General features: G+C 25.5%; 2 protein-coding genes across 5 annotated transcripts; both read left to right on the forward strand.

Moving 5' to 3' along the window:
* Positions 1 to 4,252: 4,252 nt before the first annotated feature.
* LOC114129885 (uncharacterized) lies at positions 4,253 to 9,980 on the forward strand. Of its 4 annotated transcripts, none has more exons than XM_050200531.1 (6): positions 4,253 to 4,459; positions 4,930 to 5,094; positions 6,604 to 7,019; positions 7,366 to 7,521; positions 8,043 to 8,211; positions 9,349 to 9,980. In XM_050200531.1, exons 2-6 carry the CDS (start codon positions 4,940 to 4,942, stop codon positions 9,647 to 9,649), a joined length of 1,197 nt encoding a protein of 398 aa, XP_050056488.1. In that variant the 5' UTR covers positions 4,253 to 4,459; positions 4,930 to 4,939; the 3' UTR covers positions 9,650 to 9,980. The 4 variants fall into 4 exon arrangements, with proteins under 4 accessions (XP_050056488.1, XP_050056486.1, XP_027850542.2 ...); XM_050200529.1 differs by lacking the exon at positions 4,253 to 4,459 and adding an exon at positions 4,547 to 4,699; XM_027994741.2 differs by lacking the exon at positions 4,253 to 4,459 and adding an exon at positions 4,547 to 4,665.
* A 663-nt stretch (positions 9,981 to 10,643) lies between these two features.
* Positions 10,644 to 14,289, forward strand: LOC114129888 (glutathione S-transferase). The gene is made up of 4 exons (XM_027994743.2): positions 10,644 to 11,039; positions 11,188 to 11,355; positions 13,493 to 13,635; positions 13,946 to 14,289. Exons 1-4 carry the CDS (start codon positions 10,907 to 10,909, stop codon positions 14,111 to 14,113), a joined length of 612 nt encoding a protein of 203 aa, XP_027850544.1. The 5' UTR covers positions 10,644 to 10,906; the 3' UTR covers positions 14,114 to 14,289.
* The last annotated feature ends 4,828 nt before the right edge of the window (positions 14,290 to 19,117 follow it).

Genomic DNA, 19,117 nt, shown 5'->3' on the forward strand with positions numbered 1-19,117 from the left:
CCCACCAAGAATTGGGTCATATAGATATAGTAATATATAACCTCCCTTAATAGAAATCTCCCATTAATAGATGGTTATTTGAAAATGAGGACATTTTCACTACTTTCTAGTAATTATTTATGGTGTATCAATCATATTAAACACTTGCTGGAGTAGTTTTCCAAAGAATACAATATTGTATTTAAACATTCTCAACAAATATTAATGTCAATAGAAAGCTTTAGAATTTTTATTATTTTGACAATTTTTGTCAACATTTTGAATTCAAATGTTTATAAAAAATTTTGACTACCTATACATTTTTAATATTTTTAAAATAATTGCTTAAAAAAACTTGTATAAGACGTTGGATTATATTTTCAAACTTTCTTGTACGTACAAATAAAAATTTAACTATACTTACAAAAGTTGAATAAAAACTAAAAAAAATGAGGAATTCTCAAAGTTTTATATTTAGTTTTATTTATATTTGAAGTATCCAAAATATTCATGTCTAAAAAATATTATTTTAAATATTTGTTTAAAATGTTAAATCTCTACGGATATTTTTTTTTTTGAATTACAATAAAAACCAAAATTGATATTGTAAACAATTGCTTTTTGCCGAATATTTCCATTTATTATAAGTCTTTTTTTTTCCTCGGTTATTTTGATAAGTACTGGATATTTTCTAAAAACAAAGTAAATCAAATTTTTTACCATAAATCTTCATTATACGTAGTTAAATCGATTTATTTATCAACTAGCTAATAATTTAAAATAGTGAAGTCGATGTTATTGACTTTTGTAAACTACCATAAGCTTTTATTGATTCGTATTTGTTTAACCTGTATAGATAATATTGTTGATTTAAAAAATTTTAAAACAATAAGAGATTAATGGAACAACATTACATAACTTATAAGTAAAAAAGTATATAATATATGATTTTTAATGGAAACGAATACGATTACGAAACAATAATTATATATAATTTATGTCTTATGATTTATTGTATTAAACTATAGAAGTTTACTATAGTGATTAGTATAACATTTTTTGAACTACATAAAATTACTTTATAACTATGTGTATATTGTAAGATTAATTTATAGGAGGAAGATGGAATTGGCGTTTATAGAAATTAATTTCGGAGGGGGTTAAAAAAAAATTTATGATAATATTATTTATTTATTTATTTACATATTTAAGTTTTAAACGGGCCAGGCCCAAATTACATGGTACATAATAGTAATAACAATATTCGATTTTAACAGAAATATACAAAAAAAAAAAAGAAATGAAAGAGAAAAATTAATGGTGTACAATATAAATTATAATATAATATACTTATAGCTATGAATTGACAAGTAAGAAATTACAATAATTTTTAAATGAGTTGATGTTTGGTGATATGAACATATCGATACATCATTTTATTATAAAATTGATAATATATTGCATCTATTTGGTACTTTGGATGGTTGTAAGTAAATAAATCCTTATAATTATTATACAATTAATCAGAAAATTAAAAGATTACGGAAAATGTAATTTTTACGCAACATTATTTTTTGTGTTCAAAACTCGGTTTTATTTCTAAAATATTCGTCTTATTTGAAACTTTAAAAATTTGTAATTTTTACCAAATATTTATATTAGCATTTTAGATAATTATAGGTATGATATATTTGTAAAAATGTACTTAACTTTTTTATGTTAGGTATTTATAGACGTTTAAAATTTTCCTATCTTGTTATGAGTATAAAAATGGAATTACCAAATATAATAATAAGTATAAATTGCAACAATTAGTATGAAATATCTTGAAAATATACTTATACATTACAATATTACATAATGTATAATACCTAAAGTAACAAACCAATTTAAAAATCCTGAGTAGTTCTATAATTGCATAGTCGTATTGTACACGGATGATTTAAATTTAGGGTTGATCTGCTGGAAATTCTGAAACCTTTAGAAGTAAGAAATGGAATACTAAAAAACTATCTACTTTGACAGTTTTTCAGTAATTATTTTTCGTTATTATAGACAATCATATCTCTTGATTTGTGTATCGATTTCGTGAAAAAATGTAGTTACGTTTGCAGTCTAACTATCAATATGTACTTTAATTAGTATTTTGTATTACGTGAATAATGATATTTTTTTTAAAGAGCACAATAAAAAATTCTAAATAATAAATAAATGATCATTTTATGTAATTGATTATTGATTGTAAAATTATAAGACACTTTAACCAAATCGGTACTAATATGCTGATAGGTAGATATTTAACGCAGGTAGTTAACTAAAATACGTATAGAACATATAGATAATAGATATATATCACATTATGCGCTTACAAGACGTATACATATATTGTTATATTGTGCTGTAAATTAACAAAACGCTTTTGTGATAAATTTAAATCTGAAGACTTATTATGACGTAAGTATAGTAAATAATATGTATATAATATTTATGCGAGTATCTGACGACCGCTGAGAGATAATATTATACGAGTAAATAACTGATAGGTACTTATTACCATACCCTTTCGAAAAATTATGATGACGTTCGAATGCATTTATAACGCACGATTGGATCAATGATAATTTTATATTAATTCAAAAAATAGTACCTATATAATGGATAAATATTAAAAAGTATTACTGCGGAGTGTTTTAAAGGAGGTAGTTGAAGGGGTCATCTTCACATAGTTGTTTTTTTTTTTTTTTTTTTTGGGGGGGGGGTTCATGTTCATTTTATCTCATAACGTCGGTACGGAATATGCCGGAATATCGTTTCCGGTAAGCCTGGGCTGGCAGTGGGTGGCTGGTGGTTCATACAAATAATAATTAGAAACATTCCTACATAATGCGGCTATAGAAGAAAAATATATTGAATAATATTAACATTAAAGGCATTATTTAAATGTTTAAAAATAAAAGTGATTCATCAAGTACAAAATTATACATATATTTTTTTTAAATTTAATGTTATATTTTTATTAAATACAATTTTAAAAAATCACTAAATTTAGTTGGAACAAAACAAATTTGAAGATCAGTCGAATACATTTTCTTGATAGATTTTTTTTATAGTCCGCTATTATGCGACAAACTATTAATGTGTTATATACTAATTAGTAATTATTGTCTAAATTACGAAATTTTTAAATATTTATTTAATCAAATTGCATTAGTATTTTCTAACAGTACCTAACTTATACAATATAAATTAATTTTTCAATTCAGAATAAAGATCATTGTTTAATTGTTATATAGGACATTTAATAATAATAGAAACGTAAAATTGTAATTCAAAATCGAGTCTCAAACAGCTTATATTTATTTTAATTTAGAAAAACTAAAAATAGTAACGATTTAATAAAATATATAAAAAAAATGAGAGATTTCTACGTAAAAAACAGTAGGTACTAGGTACAGTCGCGTTATATACGAATATACGAACAATTAATGTCTAATAAATTGCGTGCTATGTTGATTAATGTCTAATTAATATATTATCTATACGTCAGCGACCAGCGTTATCGGGCTAATATGTACGAAATTGAAAATAATTATTATGTTTTGTACTAGAGATTTTAATTTATTTAACTAATATAATACTGAAATCGGATAATGTAACGGTAGCGAGTAGCGACGTACTGTGTAGTAACTTTTATATTTAGGTACAGATAATCAATATTATATTGCTTATCTGTATCTCTGTGTTTGGTTAAAAAACACTCAGCGGTCTTTATTCGATCTAAAAAAAGACATTACAAATACTAGCGGAATTATTCATTTTATTTACATTATTGGTTTTATTTTTAAACAATTTAATATGTATGCCTACTCATTGATGACTTGACATTTATTTGTTGTTTTAATTGAATCATATAATTATAAATTTTATTATCGATAAACCATAATATTATATTAGTACATGCGATTATTATATTAAAAATTTTAACTTTAACACATAAACTAATTAACTAAATCTGTTAGCACTATTAAGATTTTTCAATTATAAAACAATTAAAAGATAATTTTTCTTGACATTATATTTATAATATAACATATTATAATTACATATTGTATTTATAATTTAGGTTTTTATTTATGAATATCTACTAATTATTAAAATTATTTTATTCTGTTAAATTTGGTTAACACGATTATTTAATAAAATCAGAGGTTATATATAAATTACATTATTCTGTGACCGATTAATTTTTTTCTTGTTTAACCACAGATAAATAATACAAGTATTATATTATTATATCTGTGTGTTAACTGACAGCAGAGGAGACTCTGTGTGAACAATTATACTACTTACTCCCATAGACTATTAGTCCATGATGTCTACTACTCTTCTGTCATCTTGACCTCTAGCCGATGAGTTAATCCGTGAATTTACAAAATAATTATTACTTTGCATAATTTTTATAATATCAGTTTCTGCTAAGGTAATAACTTCAATCATAGAATATTATATTATCTATGTACAATGTACCTAACTTTTATTTTTTTCTCGTCTTAAAATTATAATCTTATCACATCTTATTTGAATTGTTTTCCACAGTAATTTTAAAATCAATCAATATTAATTTCTTATTAAAATTTAAAAGTGATTTCTAGCTTCATTTAAGGCGTCTGGTAAAATTATTGTTGTGTAATATTTTACAATTGAATATAATTAGTTTTAAGTAAGGTATTCTGAGTAAAAATAAGAATAAGAATTGCAAAAAAAATTATTCTATTAGTTTTCATTAATACAGTTTAAATTACCTAGTATACCTATTGTTATTTTTTGAGAAAATTAAATCAAAATAATAATTGTATAAATAACACTATATAAACATTTCATACAGTTTTATGTGCATCTTTCAAATATTATTTATTGTATTAAATCAAACTGTTCATTCTTTTTTTCTAGTGAAACAATAATGTCATTGATAATAAAAACTACGTTGAATGTTTGGGAAATGGAAAAAGAGTTTGATATTATTTTATTCATTGACAAAAACGATGTCCCCAATAGAGAATACTGGAAAGACAAATGTTTTCGTCGCATAAATGCAAAATATCCATTCCAAGAGTTGTAAATATTTTTAATATTAGTTTCATTATTTTGTACATTAGAATTAATGTAGGTAAATTATATATATATAGGTACCTAACTGATAATGTATCATGTTAATAGAAACGTTAATTAAAATAAATAATATCTAACATTTAATAACATATAACTTACGTATTTTGCTTACTTTACATTAAAAAAAGTCTTTTTGTTCGTCCACATTCAATTAATTCAATTATCGCCAAAATATAGTAATTTAAGTATATTAACGGCATTATCACTTTTTCCATTGTCAATTGTTTCTGCTTTTTGGTGTTAATGTATTATTAAATCGTTTTACTTTCATAATTATTGTACCTTAACAGTCATATTGTATATTGTTGTGTCTAGACAGTTTATAGCCATCAGAAAAATAAATTAATAAACTAACAACGATTAGAGCCAAAAATATTATAATATGACAAAACAAATAGCGACAGGATTTTGTAAACACGAAACAACATATTTTTATTTAGACAAGATTAAGATAGTTTTGTACAAATTTATCTGTATGAAGATGAAAAAAAAATTTATAATAGGTTAATACTATTATGACAATATTCTTTTCTTCGTATTTACACTTCCATTGTGTGTGCTAATTGGAATTGATAATCCAACTATTTCATATCGATTTTATTTTACCAAGAAACTTGGATTACCTATATTTATGATTTAATGTTATAATAATATTATATTAATTTTTGTATACTAATTTTGTGTTAAGTACCTATACCTTATATTACGTAGAATTTTAGACAAATAAAATTGTATTGTTCTTTATCATTCTTTTTCATTTGTTTGATTAATTATCATTTGATCATCTTTTTATGTTATCCTCTAATAGAATATTTTTAAAGTTATTTTACACTTTCTTAAATTAAATTTGTATACATATTTTTAGTTATATAGCTGACAACTATAAACTGCTGCTAATGTTGAATGTTGATATAATATAATTAGTACCTAATTATAGTAATTAATAATAATAAAATAATTATCGCATAAGTAATTAGTATATAATACGCTGCATATAGTACGGGTTATCTCTGAATAATTATTTAGAAAATCAAAATACAATGTTTTCGTTTGCATATTAGTATACCTACTATATTGAAGTCGTGTTGTTTATTTCTTTTATTATATAAAAATATCCATAAGTTATTAAAATAAAATTTTCTTATACTACATTAAAAAAGTGGTAAACAAATTTGTATCATACTTTCGATGATTTATGACACACCAAAAAAAAAAATTACACATCCGCTAGAACTTCCGAGCCCTATACTGGCTATACTTATCAGTAATTAAAGAATACCTATATTTGTTTTTAAGTAAAATATTATTTTAATCTTGTTTTGTGAATTTGACTCAACTACACTGTATATTTGTTCATACTTTACACCCAGTGCAGTTTATCGTTAATCTAAAGTTAAATTAAACGTCAACGCACCCATTTTATATTGTATATACATGACGTGTTCGGCTCTACAGATTCGCGACAAGCATTATAAACGCGCCGGAAAAATCGTGCGCGTTCGTGTATTCTGTGTACGGCAAGTCGATATGCTGTCTGTTGCTAAACGGATCGCGGCATCAGCGGAAAAATGAAAACGTTAACGAAAAACACGACCATGGCATGTACAAGAAAAATAAAAGCAGCGTGGCTTCCGACGTTGAAACCGGACTTAGGACGTTCAGAGACCGATTGACAGGTTATCGGTATCTCGCGGTGCAGGGCCTGGTGCAACCAGCTGCGTACGATTTTGAACTAATTTTCCAGACGGTTTTCCACGGGGACAGAGGCGAGTTGTGGTTGTGCGGCCAGCCGAGGCATTTTCCGTCTCCCCGCGAACGCGTCCACACCGTTAATTTATTCAACTACGATCACGGGGCACGCCACGTCAAGGGTAAATTTAGTAATAATTGTTGTCCTGTGACTTATTATTTTCACCCAACAACGGCCCAGCGACGATAAAAAAATATTATTTTCGATTTTTATTTTTTTCTACACCTCGCTTGCAAAAGTTTTTTTTTTAATACCTAGGTACATTTCATGTGTAGAAATTTGAAAAATTCGAACGATTATTATAATTATTAAAAAGTTGTTCAGTATTATTCTACTTTATGCGTTAACTGTTAAGACTAAGAATAACAGATTATCCGGGACTTTCAGTTTACTAATTAGTTTAGCTATTATTTGTATTATTACTATGGGTTATGCATATTGACGTTCTATTTTATTATATCAAATAGTTCTCGAAAAAAATAACACCAATGACCGCAAATCATCAAATAAAATAATATTACGGATGCCAACGTTATTCATACCAAAAATGGAACCTACGGTGGTACCCACGAAAATAGCCGCCATCGAACTGCTGCAATCCAACGACGATTGTGAGAGACTGAGTAAGCATACTATTTATTACTCCTAATAGGATGAGCACAAGTTATTACAGAGTATATATATGCACATTATTTAGTTGAAAAAGAATCATTAAAAAATCAAAATTGGGTAGCGAAATAATTATTATTACAAAGCATATACCTATAAACACACGGTTTAACAGGCTATATTATCGGCGCACTAAGTATACATAAATATATTATAGCAGTTGTATAACTTCTGTAAATAAGTTTTAAATTTTTTCTAGAACTTTTTGATTTTAAGATTATCAAATTGTAACTTATATTTGAGCACATGGTGTTCTATGTTCTTAAACAAGACTTATCCAACTTTATATTATAATATAATTTTTTTAATGTAATTAGGTATAGAACATTTTGTATTGTTATAATTTATTATATATTTGTTATACTTAATACCGTAAAAAGTTATTTTAATACCTATTGATTGCACTTATAAAACTACTTTTTTGATTATTTGAATATATAATAATTATAATTGTAATTTTATTATTCTGTTATAGCTATGCAACAACCAAACATACCAGTGATTAAAATAATGCCACAAAATATTTGGGAATTAGACAAAGACATTGATATTATTTTATTCATTAATCTAGAGACCATATACATGGACGATTGGGAAGATGAAGTAGTAGAACGTGTCAATGATCGTTATCCTTTTAAAAAAAGGTTTGTTATAAATATATTATTTAATTGTGGATGATTTAACCCGAATACTCCATGATCATAGCTGAAAGACTCAGTGTTATTTAATAAATTATTATAGGTTATAAAATATTTTGTAACGAACCACGCAATTAGTTTTATATTATTATTTGCAAGTTATACTTATACAATATACATTATTGAATACTATAACGACATGTTGATATTTTATATTATTTTATACTGATGGTTTTAAAAAAATTCAATATAAACAATTTTCCAAGTACGTTCGTCCTTATCCTATAAATATTTGTGTAGTAGTTTATCATAAATCATTAGTAGGTAATATGTTATGTAGGTAATTATAGTGGAAAAAGAATAGCGAAGCTTGCCCACTCACGTATGCCTGTCAATAAAATATTACCTGACTATAGAAATTATCTATTTTGATTTTTTTTTTGTACAAAATATCAGTATTTTGCTAATAGATTGTATTATCTAACAAAATCTATTTATTTAATAACATTTTTAAATTTTTTATAAAGTTAACTTGAAAACGACTTTCTTGGGTACATTTTTAAATACATTTTTTTAGTTATATATTATATAATATATTGTATTGTTAATATTTAAAAATTATTAAAATCTAAAATCTAATTTTAAGTGGTTTATGAGTTAAATTTCAAAATTTTAATAAAGTCGAATGTATTTTAAAAATTTTTATCTGATAACTATAATATTCTCTATGATTATTTATTTTGATAGAAAACACAGCCAGGATAGAATCCTCTAATAGTAATCCTTAATAATTATAATATCAATTTATTATGATACATTACCTACTTGTTATAATTTTGAACTATATGAATCTATTTTTAAAATCCCTTTTAAAAAATGTTATTACATATAATCAGAAGATCAATTGAAATGCGTTGGACTGCAATAGTTACAAACTTATCGAATCACTTTAAGCTATTCTTATAATATGAAATTCGCAAATTATATAAAATACCAACCCTGATAATAGTAATGTTGTGAAATCATAATTATCATTTCTTTGTCTTAACGATACATGCATTAGAATTCAGGCTCGGTATAGTAAGATGTGTATTCGACCGAAGTTTTCGGTTTATTATTTCGTTAACATCTTGTTCATTGCAGGATGTTAAAGGATATACAGATCATGCCCTTTAGCTCGGGCACCGTAAGGATATATCGACAAAACGGCGTGTCGATATTCTGCATATTCTTCAACAACCGCATGACCATCCTCGGGGACTGGATGGAAGGTGCACTGAACAGCATCAAAAGAATGTTGGCAGGTCACGTACAGTTGGCCATTCAACAGGACTTGTCCCTCTCGAAGTTTCAATCGAATGTCTATAGTAATCTTTATTTTTTTTTTCAATCAGTATTTATGTACGACACGGTTGTGATATGGTTATGCGGCAGTGATATGTAGTGCCAGCAGGGAGGGGAATCAATTAATATTTTTTGCGATTTTTAAACGTCAAACGTCTTTAACTATATTTTTTAGATTCCAATATTTGGATCATTTTTTTTATTTATTAATTTATTTAACAAATTCATTTTTTTTTTATACTTTTGTCTAATATTAAGTGTGTTTAAATGTTTTATGCTTATTTTATGGTATTCTAATAATATGCACCACAATATAGTTGCCATATTGAAGATTGTTTAACCACCGTAATACTTTTTAATGTAAAATCCTACCATACGAAATACAAATGACATTTAAAACCTTTTTTTATGCTACTTTGTAAAATATTTGTTGAACTATCAAAAATAAATTAAAAACATAAATGTTGTTGAAATTATTTTCAAGATAGACACAATTTAAGCAATCTAAGGGAAATAAGTTATTTCAAACAATCAATGTGATTATGAATTGTAGACTTGTAGCAGTATATTTTAAACTAATAAAAGTTACTTTCTTTTACGAGCCATAACTTAAGATTGGCGATTACTACTATTTCGTCCGGAAATTAGATTATAAAACAAATAATAATTGATATCAGACGTTATAATTGGTAATTTGTGGTATAACAATATAATATAATAATAGTTGAAGTACGTATCTAGTATATAATATTAATGCAATAGATAACATATAACATTTATAACTTATAAAAAAATTTTAAATATAAAATATTAATTGGGTCAATACCAATAGTAATTATACAAAATATTAACAATTAATAATAATATGCCAACGGTGGCATATAAATAAGTACTTTTACAACGAGTAGTTATTGTTTCTTCATGTGTTTCTTTTTAGTACAAAAATTGTATATAATTTTATTATTATTTACTATGTTATCATAATCACGATAAAAGTCGAATTTCCCCGTGTCCCGCAATCGCTCCCACCACTGCAGGCGTGAGTACAGTTTGTCTACATCCTACTAATATTGTAATATAGATTATAGACTCATACTTGTTATGCCAGTAGACAGTAATCTCGTGAAACGTATATATTATAGTTGCCACTTATATGCACACAGCACGACGGAGATACCTACTTTCTATTTTTTGTTCTTACCACTAAACGTATTCGTATAATATTATTATTATAACACACATTGATACGTTGTTATAATATAATACGTCGCTAAGAATCGACAAAAATATTATTTTTTATTTTAATATATTTTACAATAACTATTTACCTATACGATATACTTCCAAACGCCGCATCATGACGTCCTATAAATTGACGTATTTCAACCTGACAGCTCGAGCCGAACAGATCCGATTCCTCTTGTCGTATCTAAACATCGATTTTGAAGAAGTTCGAATTGAATTCGAACAATGGCCAACGATCAAATCTAGTAAGTAATGAGTGTATTTATAAAATATATGTATTTCCTATACAATTCTATGTATAGGTACATAGTAAAATATACATAACGTTATATTAAATAATTTCACTCGATTTTTGGAATTCAAAATATAAGGTGATTTTTTCTCTCTTTTAAGCTATGCCGTTCGGCCAAGTGCCAGTTTTGGAAATCGATGGAAAAGTAGTTAATCAGTCCGTAGCCATTTGTCGGTATTTGGCGAAAAAAGCCGGTCTGGCTGGTGGTGACGAATGGGAATCATTATTAATCGACATTGCAGTCGATAACATTTACGAGATAAGACAAGGTTAGTTCTATTATAAATATTTAATTATGTAAATAACAATAACCAAATAAATAATAATATAACTTTTGTTTTTAATAATACATACTTAGTTTTTATATACCTATGTTACATATAAGTGCAATAGGTAATAATAACAATGATCATAGATCATATAGTATCTAAATTAAAAAAAAAAAAAAAACGTAAAAAATTAATTGTATTAGAATGTATTTACCTATCAAGTTACAGTTAATTAGGTATACATGTAAGCTCTTACTGTTATATAGTATACAGTAGTGGTTCCCAACCTGGGAGGGGGGATATAGTGATGATAGTGACGAAAAAACAATTCCGAAATTTTTAATTATATAATATTTAATGTAAAAAAAAAAGCAAACAGTCGCTATTACCACATTAATAGCCAATCGGTAGATCCCTAATTCAATATATAGGTACTTTTTTTGCTACTTAAAATGATCGATTATTAAAGTTCGATCTAAATTTGTTTTGCATATACTTTAGGTTTAGGAGGCACTTATATTAATAACTCATATAAACAATTATATTTAACATAATTTTAAATAATTGAGCATACATAAATTGTACAATTTATCTACTCATATACCTACCTATATCTTGAGATTTTCTTAAAGTATACTTAAATAGGTACTCCTATTATATTTTACCATCTATTATAGTGCAAAACCATCGTAACATAAATAGTTATGCACAATTAAAACCACAATAGTGTGCACTTTAACATGCTTTACTTAGGTACTTAGTTAGATTAGGTACCTAGTAGTAAATTATAGCATATACCTACCTATAAATATATTCGTAATATGTTATAATGTTTGTATTTTAAATTATTATAATAATGTATATCTCTAACAGTTTACCGAATATAGGTACACCATACAATATATTATAATATAATACATCACTTGTATAGTATAATATTATTAATCATATTTTTTTTTTATTATTATTATACGTTGTTGTTAATAAGACTTTAACAACCGTGGTTATTTTAATCTATTTTTAAACTAGATTAAAGTTATAAGTAAAAACTAAGTAAAATTTTCAACTTACGTTTATATTAAGAAAGAATCTATAAATTGCTTTTGTATTGTGTTTTTTTCGTCAAGAGGACGCCACGTTGAATGTGTTATTATGTTTCTGTCTTACAAACATACAACGATAATATACAACATGGAAAAATTTGTGTTTAGTACTACCATTAATTATTATTTATTATCATTTATTAGATTTAATATTATAGTGAATTGACCTATTATAAAAGTTAAAGATTAGAACATAATAATAAATACTTTAGTGTTGGCTTTTTTTAATAAAGTTTAATTTTTATTATTTATTATTTTTAAGGAAAATGTGAATGCCTACCTATTTTAAAATTTAAATATTACAATTGGAAAATACTCATATCTAGTCTAAAAATAAAAATATTTAAAAAAATAATGCTTGTAAGTTAAAGCAGATAATTTGTTTACCTTTAACTTACCTTTAATCGGCGAATTTACACTAAAATTGAAGCTAATAATACACAATTGGTTCTGCCATTGATTATAAATACTAGTATTTATAGTATTATATAGTATTTATAATCAATGGTTCTACTGAACACAAATTATTGCTATGTTCTTTTTTTGTAAGACGAAAACTATACATGTAGGTGTATAACGTTGTCTTATAACTTATAAGTGTATGATAGAGTGAGACTGTGTTAGTTTTACTATAGGTATCTATTTTCTAGCCATTATCCGTGCTTCCGTGTATTTTGAGCATATGGACAAAATTATATGATTGGCCATTTTATGGTTTCATTGCAAATATTGGATATCGATTCCATATGAATTTGGCTGTATTTCTCTGGTGATGAGGAGTAGCTTAAATGCATGTTTTCTATTCTCACCCTAGTGATTATTAGGTACTTCCTCTTCCTCTCTTCTTTTATCATTATAATCATGAAAATCGTTCATTATCGTGGAAACATTTTCCATTGTTTTAATGAATAGTTTAATATTTTTCAATATGTTTATAGTTACTATTTAGTACTTTAAATTACATTACATACTTCTGAATTATTATATTATAAAATCAATTTAAATTTAAATGTTATAATTTTTTTTTTTGAAAGAGATCATGAAGTATCATCACGAACGTAACGAGGAAATCAAATCGAAATTGCGTGACACTATTGTAAATGATTCAATTCCATTCTATTTTGACAGATTTGAAAAGATTGTTTCTGAAAACGGCGGTTACTTTGTAAATGGAAAGGTATGTATAATATATTATATCGTATTAAGTATTTATATTTTAACGATTCCAAGTTCTCCGACGTATTCGCCTTTAAATTTGATGGTTATCTTCGTTATAGATATCTCAAACAAAAATTATTCTATGGTCATATTATTATTAACCACTGCATGAGATAGTTATTATATTTATAGATATTATATATTATTGTATATCTTATAATTAAAAGTTAACTCAATAATAATTCCAACTACCTATGATTGGTATTAAAATAATAATTGATATATGTATAACCATAAATTTAGATCTATTACTTTTTTATATTTCACAGTTGTCTTGGCCTGACTTATACTTTGTATCAATTTTGGATCACTTAAAATCTATAATCAATGTCGACCTGGTTGATGGCCGTCCACATCTAACAGCTCTTAAACACAAAGTTTTGGATATTCCTCAAATAAAATCATGGATCGCTAAACGACCAAAAAGTTTACTATGAAAATATTCATATTATTTTTTGTAAACGAAAATACCTATTATAGGCTATAGCAGATATCAATTATAAGTAATTAATTATAAATACTATAATTTGGTTACATTTATACGATACTTGTCATATATATGTATATATGTTCACTTTATCTAATTAAAATACATATTCTATTTAATATTTAATTATAATGAACCATTTATTATACCTGCAGTTTGTTTTTTGTGCACTAATTTAAATATTTTTTTTTAAATCAAGAATGGCTCAATAAAAGTCTTATAAACTTCTAATCTATGTATTCTAGTTTAGATATGATCAATATATAATGTAAAAATATTGAACATGGCTACATGGGACTTCAAACAAGATTATAAACTGATCGTGGAAAATTATGATAAGTTAAAAAATCTATAATATATAATGATGTTTATTTCAAAATGAATCGCATTATCTTCATTTTTTATGGATAAAAATTAATAATACCTAATTGATGTTCTGATAATAATATATGTTTTGGTATACCAAAACTATATAGGTATCTATACAACTATTATAACTCTTAATTAATCTTTTTGTATAGAGAAATATGTGTATAATACAAACTCTAAAGTTCTGATTTCAAATGTGTTATGAAATCGAGTAAAATCTTAGGTAGGTAATAAAATAAAATTTGTCGAAAATCGAAAAAAATCCTTGCAGAAGATGCTGTTAAATCGTTATTTTTAAATTTAAAATTACTTTATTCAAGATTAAAATGATGTACGAGAAGATTATTGCCGAACATAGATATTAACACGACTATTTTATATAGTCATACCGATTATTGATTAACCTAGCAAATCAATAAACTATTAATAATAAAAACTTATAAAGCCAATTATACCGCGGTTAGGTATGGTTAGGTACGCGTGTACGATATATTTTTTTTAAAATAAAAATAAAATGAACTCAAAAAAAAAAAAAAATGAAAAGTTGTTTGTAACCCCTTCATAAAGTACGTAAATAAACTAGGAATACGTGCGAAATAGAACGGAAATTATGTGTGTATTATTATGTATGTATATAATAAAGTATTATAATCATTATTATAGAATACCGCGAATTTTTACTATTAAAATTTAATATCTTTAAAGTGTATAGTAGGTAATATTTAAAACCCGACTGCATATCAAAATATTCGTCTAACGGGTTATTTTTTGGTCAAAATTAATACATTATACATTACGACAATTAACAGTTATGAGATATTTTGTTTGTGAATTATGCATATTATCTGATGATAATAATAATACATAAATGTGTTTACGAGAGTATACTACAATTAGTATAAATAATAGTTAATACTAAAAAATATTATAATGTATAACGCGTATATATTATGATGATTATTATAATCGTACGTATAATAAACATTATATATACACGCATAACAATATAATATAATTGTAGTATGTCGACATGTTGAAATGATTCATATTATAATTAAAAAATATTTTTGAAATCTGGATTAAGTTATAAATCATCAAATTATTATTTTTCAAGATTAGCAGCCAGGTTAGCTGAGTTCGTTACCGCGGCCACAGTGAATATATTATAATGTTACGTAAATATAAAGGTCTTATGACTTGTTTCCCTGGTGAAATACGTAATTTGTAATAAATGGTAATAGTATAATCAACAATAAATTCCAGTATTTATAATCAATGGTATAATTATTATGACGTATTAAACTATTAATGTATAGAACTCGGTTTTATCTTGGCTGTGAATAATACGAGTATGTGTTTTATAGTTTTCGTGTTATAATGAATAATTAACAATTATTTTAATCACTGTTACCTACTCTATGAATCATATACTGCAGTATATATACATATATAATTGAATACTATAATTCATATACGGTGTGGCGACACGTTTAATGAATCAATTAATAATAGCATAAGCACGCTAAGGTCAGGGCGAAGATCGTAGAAGACATATTGTAATGTTTTAATCAAATAATTAAAGTATTGTCACACGTTTCTTCTCGGCAAAGTCGAAACTCGATGTCTTCGGATAACGTTACGAATTATTATCGATCCGAATACTAAACTATATCACGATTTACGAGACCTCAAAGTCTGCCTTTGCAGTAAGTCCAGTAAGGTCTTTGCCATCACGACCATTACTCTTACTGATAAGATCATGTACAAAAAAGAAGATTGTCGCAAGAGACGGTTAGGGATACCCGAAACTTTCAGAGACAAGTCGTAACACCACTATTACGGTCTTAATACCTAATATCAGTACTCAGTCAGTCGTTACTACCCTCACAACCTTATAGCTCACTATACTTTATACAACATGTTTTCACTTTTCATTGATGTATTGATCTTAATAGTCGGGACTTAATATCACACATATTTCAACACACTATAATAATTAATAGTCTATCATCTTTTTTTCAACTTAGTTTTTATCATGTTAAAAAATACATATCTAAATTAGGTAGGTACCCAATAATACTGTAATTTTGCGAAACACCACAGCTAAAGTGTTAAAATTTTATTATTTCATTCTAGGCGAAGTACTCATTTACGTTACTTTTATATATGTATAGGAATACACAAATATTGGTCTTGATAATAAAAGACTTCAAGACCACCGCAATGGCGTTGACTGCCGTGATAAATTAAATGCCCATGATGGATTTACTCCTTTTTAAATTTCGTTACCTATAAGTCTAAATTACACATATTTTTAACACAATCATTTGGTAAAAGTCTAATCTAATATAAAATTAATATATATATATTCAATTTTAATAACTACTTTATTTACTGATATCTATTCGTTTTTCGTAAATAAATAACACGTAATAAATTTACGTGTGAGCTCCTATTTAAAATGAAAAATTTTAAAATGTTGATATGAAGTGCTCATCCTCGGATGTATCATATCTTTGTATTACATTATTTTTAACCATAAGTGTAGTAGACTTGCCTGTGGTTGCTTACAAACAAGTACAGACTGCCTTTTCATCAATATATACAATATATACATATATACCTGTGTAGTGTGTACTATGTGTGTGTTGCATACTGAAATACAGCGCCATCTATTTAAGTATAGTATTATGTATTTTTAATGGATTTTTAGTGTATGTGCGTAACATAGAGTACCTACCTAGTTATACGACGTGTAACCAATAAAAATATTTTAATCTCAGGAAAATAACACGATGGTTTACATTTAGCTTACATTTATATGAAATTCATACAGCTACGTATTTTTTTTATATTTTAAAATATACTTATTTACTTTCTTAAGTGTAATTTATTTTCAAATTGAAATTTTCAATTATATCTGCCCATCCGGATACCGGCTATACCTACGTGTCTCCGCAATTAATTCGATTGGAGTTACTAAAATATTTTACCTACGTAATACCTCATACAGTTATACCTAATGTTTTTGGATAGAAATAGATTTTTGATAAATAATCAATATTTTTCAGGTATTTTTATAATATATATTATATTATGTTTGCATGTTATTATATTGTGACAAATTTATATTATTTTAGTGGTAGGTACAACATAGTAAGGTGTGTTAATAGATGTATAATCGTGTATAGGAGGTAAGTAGGTAGGTAGCTAATATTATAAATATTTTAATAATTGTTCCAGTACATATTAAACATCTCAATAAAAAAATTTCGACGTTGTATGTCACTTATAGTGTTTAAATTATTAATAAATTGTCAGCTACCTACTTATCTATACATCAGTTTAGGCTATATATACCTAAATATAATACATTTATATTGTACCTATATACTTATTACGTGTAAGTATTGTGTACCTATGATATTGTACATAGGAAAATATTGAATATGATAGTCGAAGTAATACTTATATTGTAGTTATTTGATCTCTTAAAATAAAAATACGTCATGTGTAATTATAGGGCATAGGCCTTATAACATTTAGGTGTTATATACAAATATACAATAGGTATACATAGAAAATATATTTCCGTTGTAGACAATTTTAATCTATATATAATATACTACTTACTTATCTACTATTATAAATAGGTATTACATATTATGATAATCAATGGTAATATATTCATACTTCATAGTATAAATAATAAAATTTAATTAAATAACTTAAAGTTAGTAGTAATCTATATAACAATTATGAAAATTGTATTGTGTATAATACAGAAAAAAAAAATAATGTACTTAGGTGTGTAAAAGTTGTATGTTTATATAATGGTCCTATACAATTATACGAATACCTGTATGATTTTTTAAGTTTAAACCAAATACCTACAGCTACCTAATTAAAAACGTCTAAAGAAAAATTGTTATCTTTCGTTTAAATATTTAATTTCATCATATATTATATTATTGAATTTAAAATGTCTATAAATACAATTTTGCATTTATATTTTCAATACCTATTAGGTACCTACTAAATTTTTGTAAAAACAATTTAAGTATGAAGAAATTATTATTCAAGCATTTTGACTGAGTATGAACATTTTATTTAACCTGAACTTAGGGTTAAAATACATCCGATAAACTAGACACCGAAAACATAGGTAGCTGCTGTTTGTTTATTCCGGTCGATAATTGCTTAATATTGAATTTATAGGGAATTATACAAACGCATATTAATATAATATTATCTATTAACCTTAGATTCAAATTTTGTTTTCATTTTAGCAGTTCTAAAAAAAAAAATAAAACTTTATAGGATTTCTTTTTATAATAACACTCACAACTTGCTGTAAAATCAAAATATAAAAAAAAAAAAAACCTTTCGTGATTTCCTACACAACTAATATTTTTACTTTTAAATTTGATAATTAGTAGTCATTCAATTTACTTTCATATTAAAAAAAGCAGAGTAGGTAAAACGGATTATTTTTAATGATTATCAGTTACAAATACCTAGAGCTAATAATATCATAATATGTGTAAGACGACATTGATTGTTTAAATGTTAATTTAGTTACATC

The sequence above is a fragment of the Aphis gossypii genome, chromosome 2 (genome assembly GCF_020184175.1).
Source record: "Aphis gossypii isolate Hap1 chromosome 2, ASM2018417v2, whole genome shotgun sequence".
In the NCBI taxonomy this organism is placed as follows: domain Eukaryota; kingdom Metazoa; phylum Arthropoda; class Insecta; order Hemiptera; family Aphididae; genus Aphis; species Aphis gossypii.

Excerpts from the sequence above, each read along its gene's own strand:
- LOC114129885 (XM_050200531.1), top strand. The coding sequence starts at position 4,940 with ATGTCATTGATAATAAAAACTACGTTGAATGTTTGGGAAATGGAAAAA. Across the intron at positions 7,522-8,042 it reads CGACGATTGTGAGAGACTGA|CTATGCAACAACCAAACATA; the intron begins GTAAGCATACTA and ends ATTCTGTTATAG. Across the intron at positions 8,212-9,348 it reads CGTTATCCTTTTAAAAAAAG|GATGTTAAAGGATATACAGA; the intron begins GTTTGTTATAAA and ends TGTTCATTGCAG.
- LOC114129888 (XM_027994743.2), top strand. The coding sequence starts at position 10,907 with ATGACGTCCTATAAATTGACGTATTTCAACCTGACAGCTCGAGCCGAA. Across the intron at positions 11,356-13,492 it reads CATTTACGAGATAAGACAAG|AGATCATGAAGTATCATCAC; the intron begins GTTAGTTCTATT and ends TTTTTTTGAAAG. Across the intron at positions 13,636-13,945 it reads GTTACTTTGTAAATGGAAAG|TTGTCTTGGCCTGACTTATA; the intron begins GTATGTATAATA and ends TATATTTCACAG.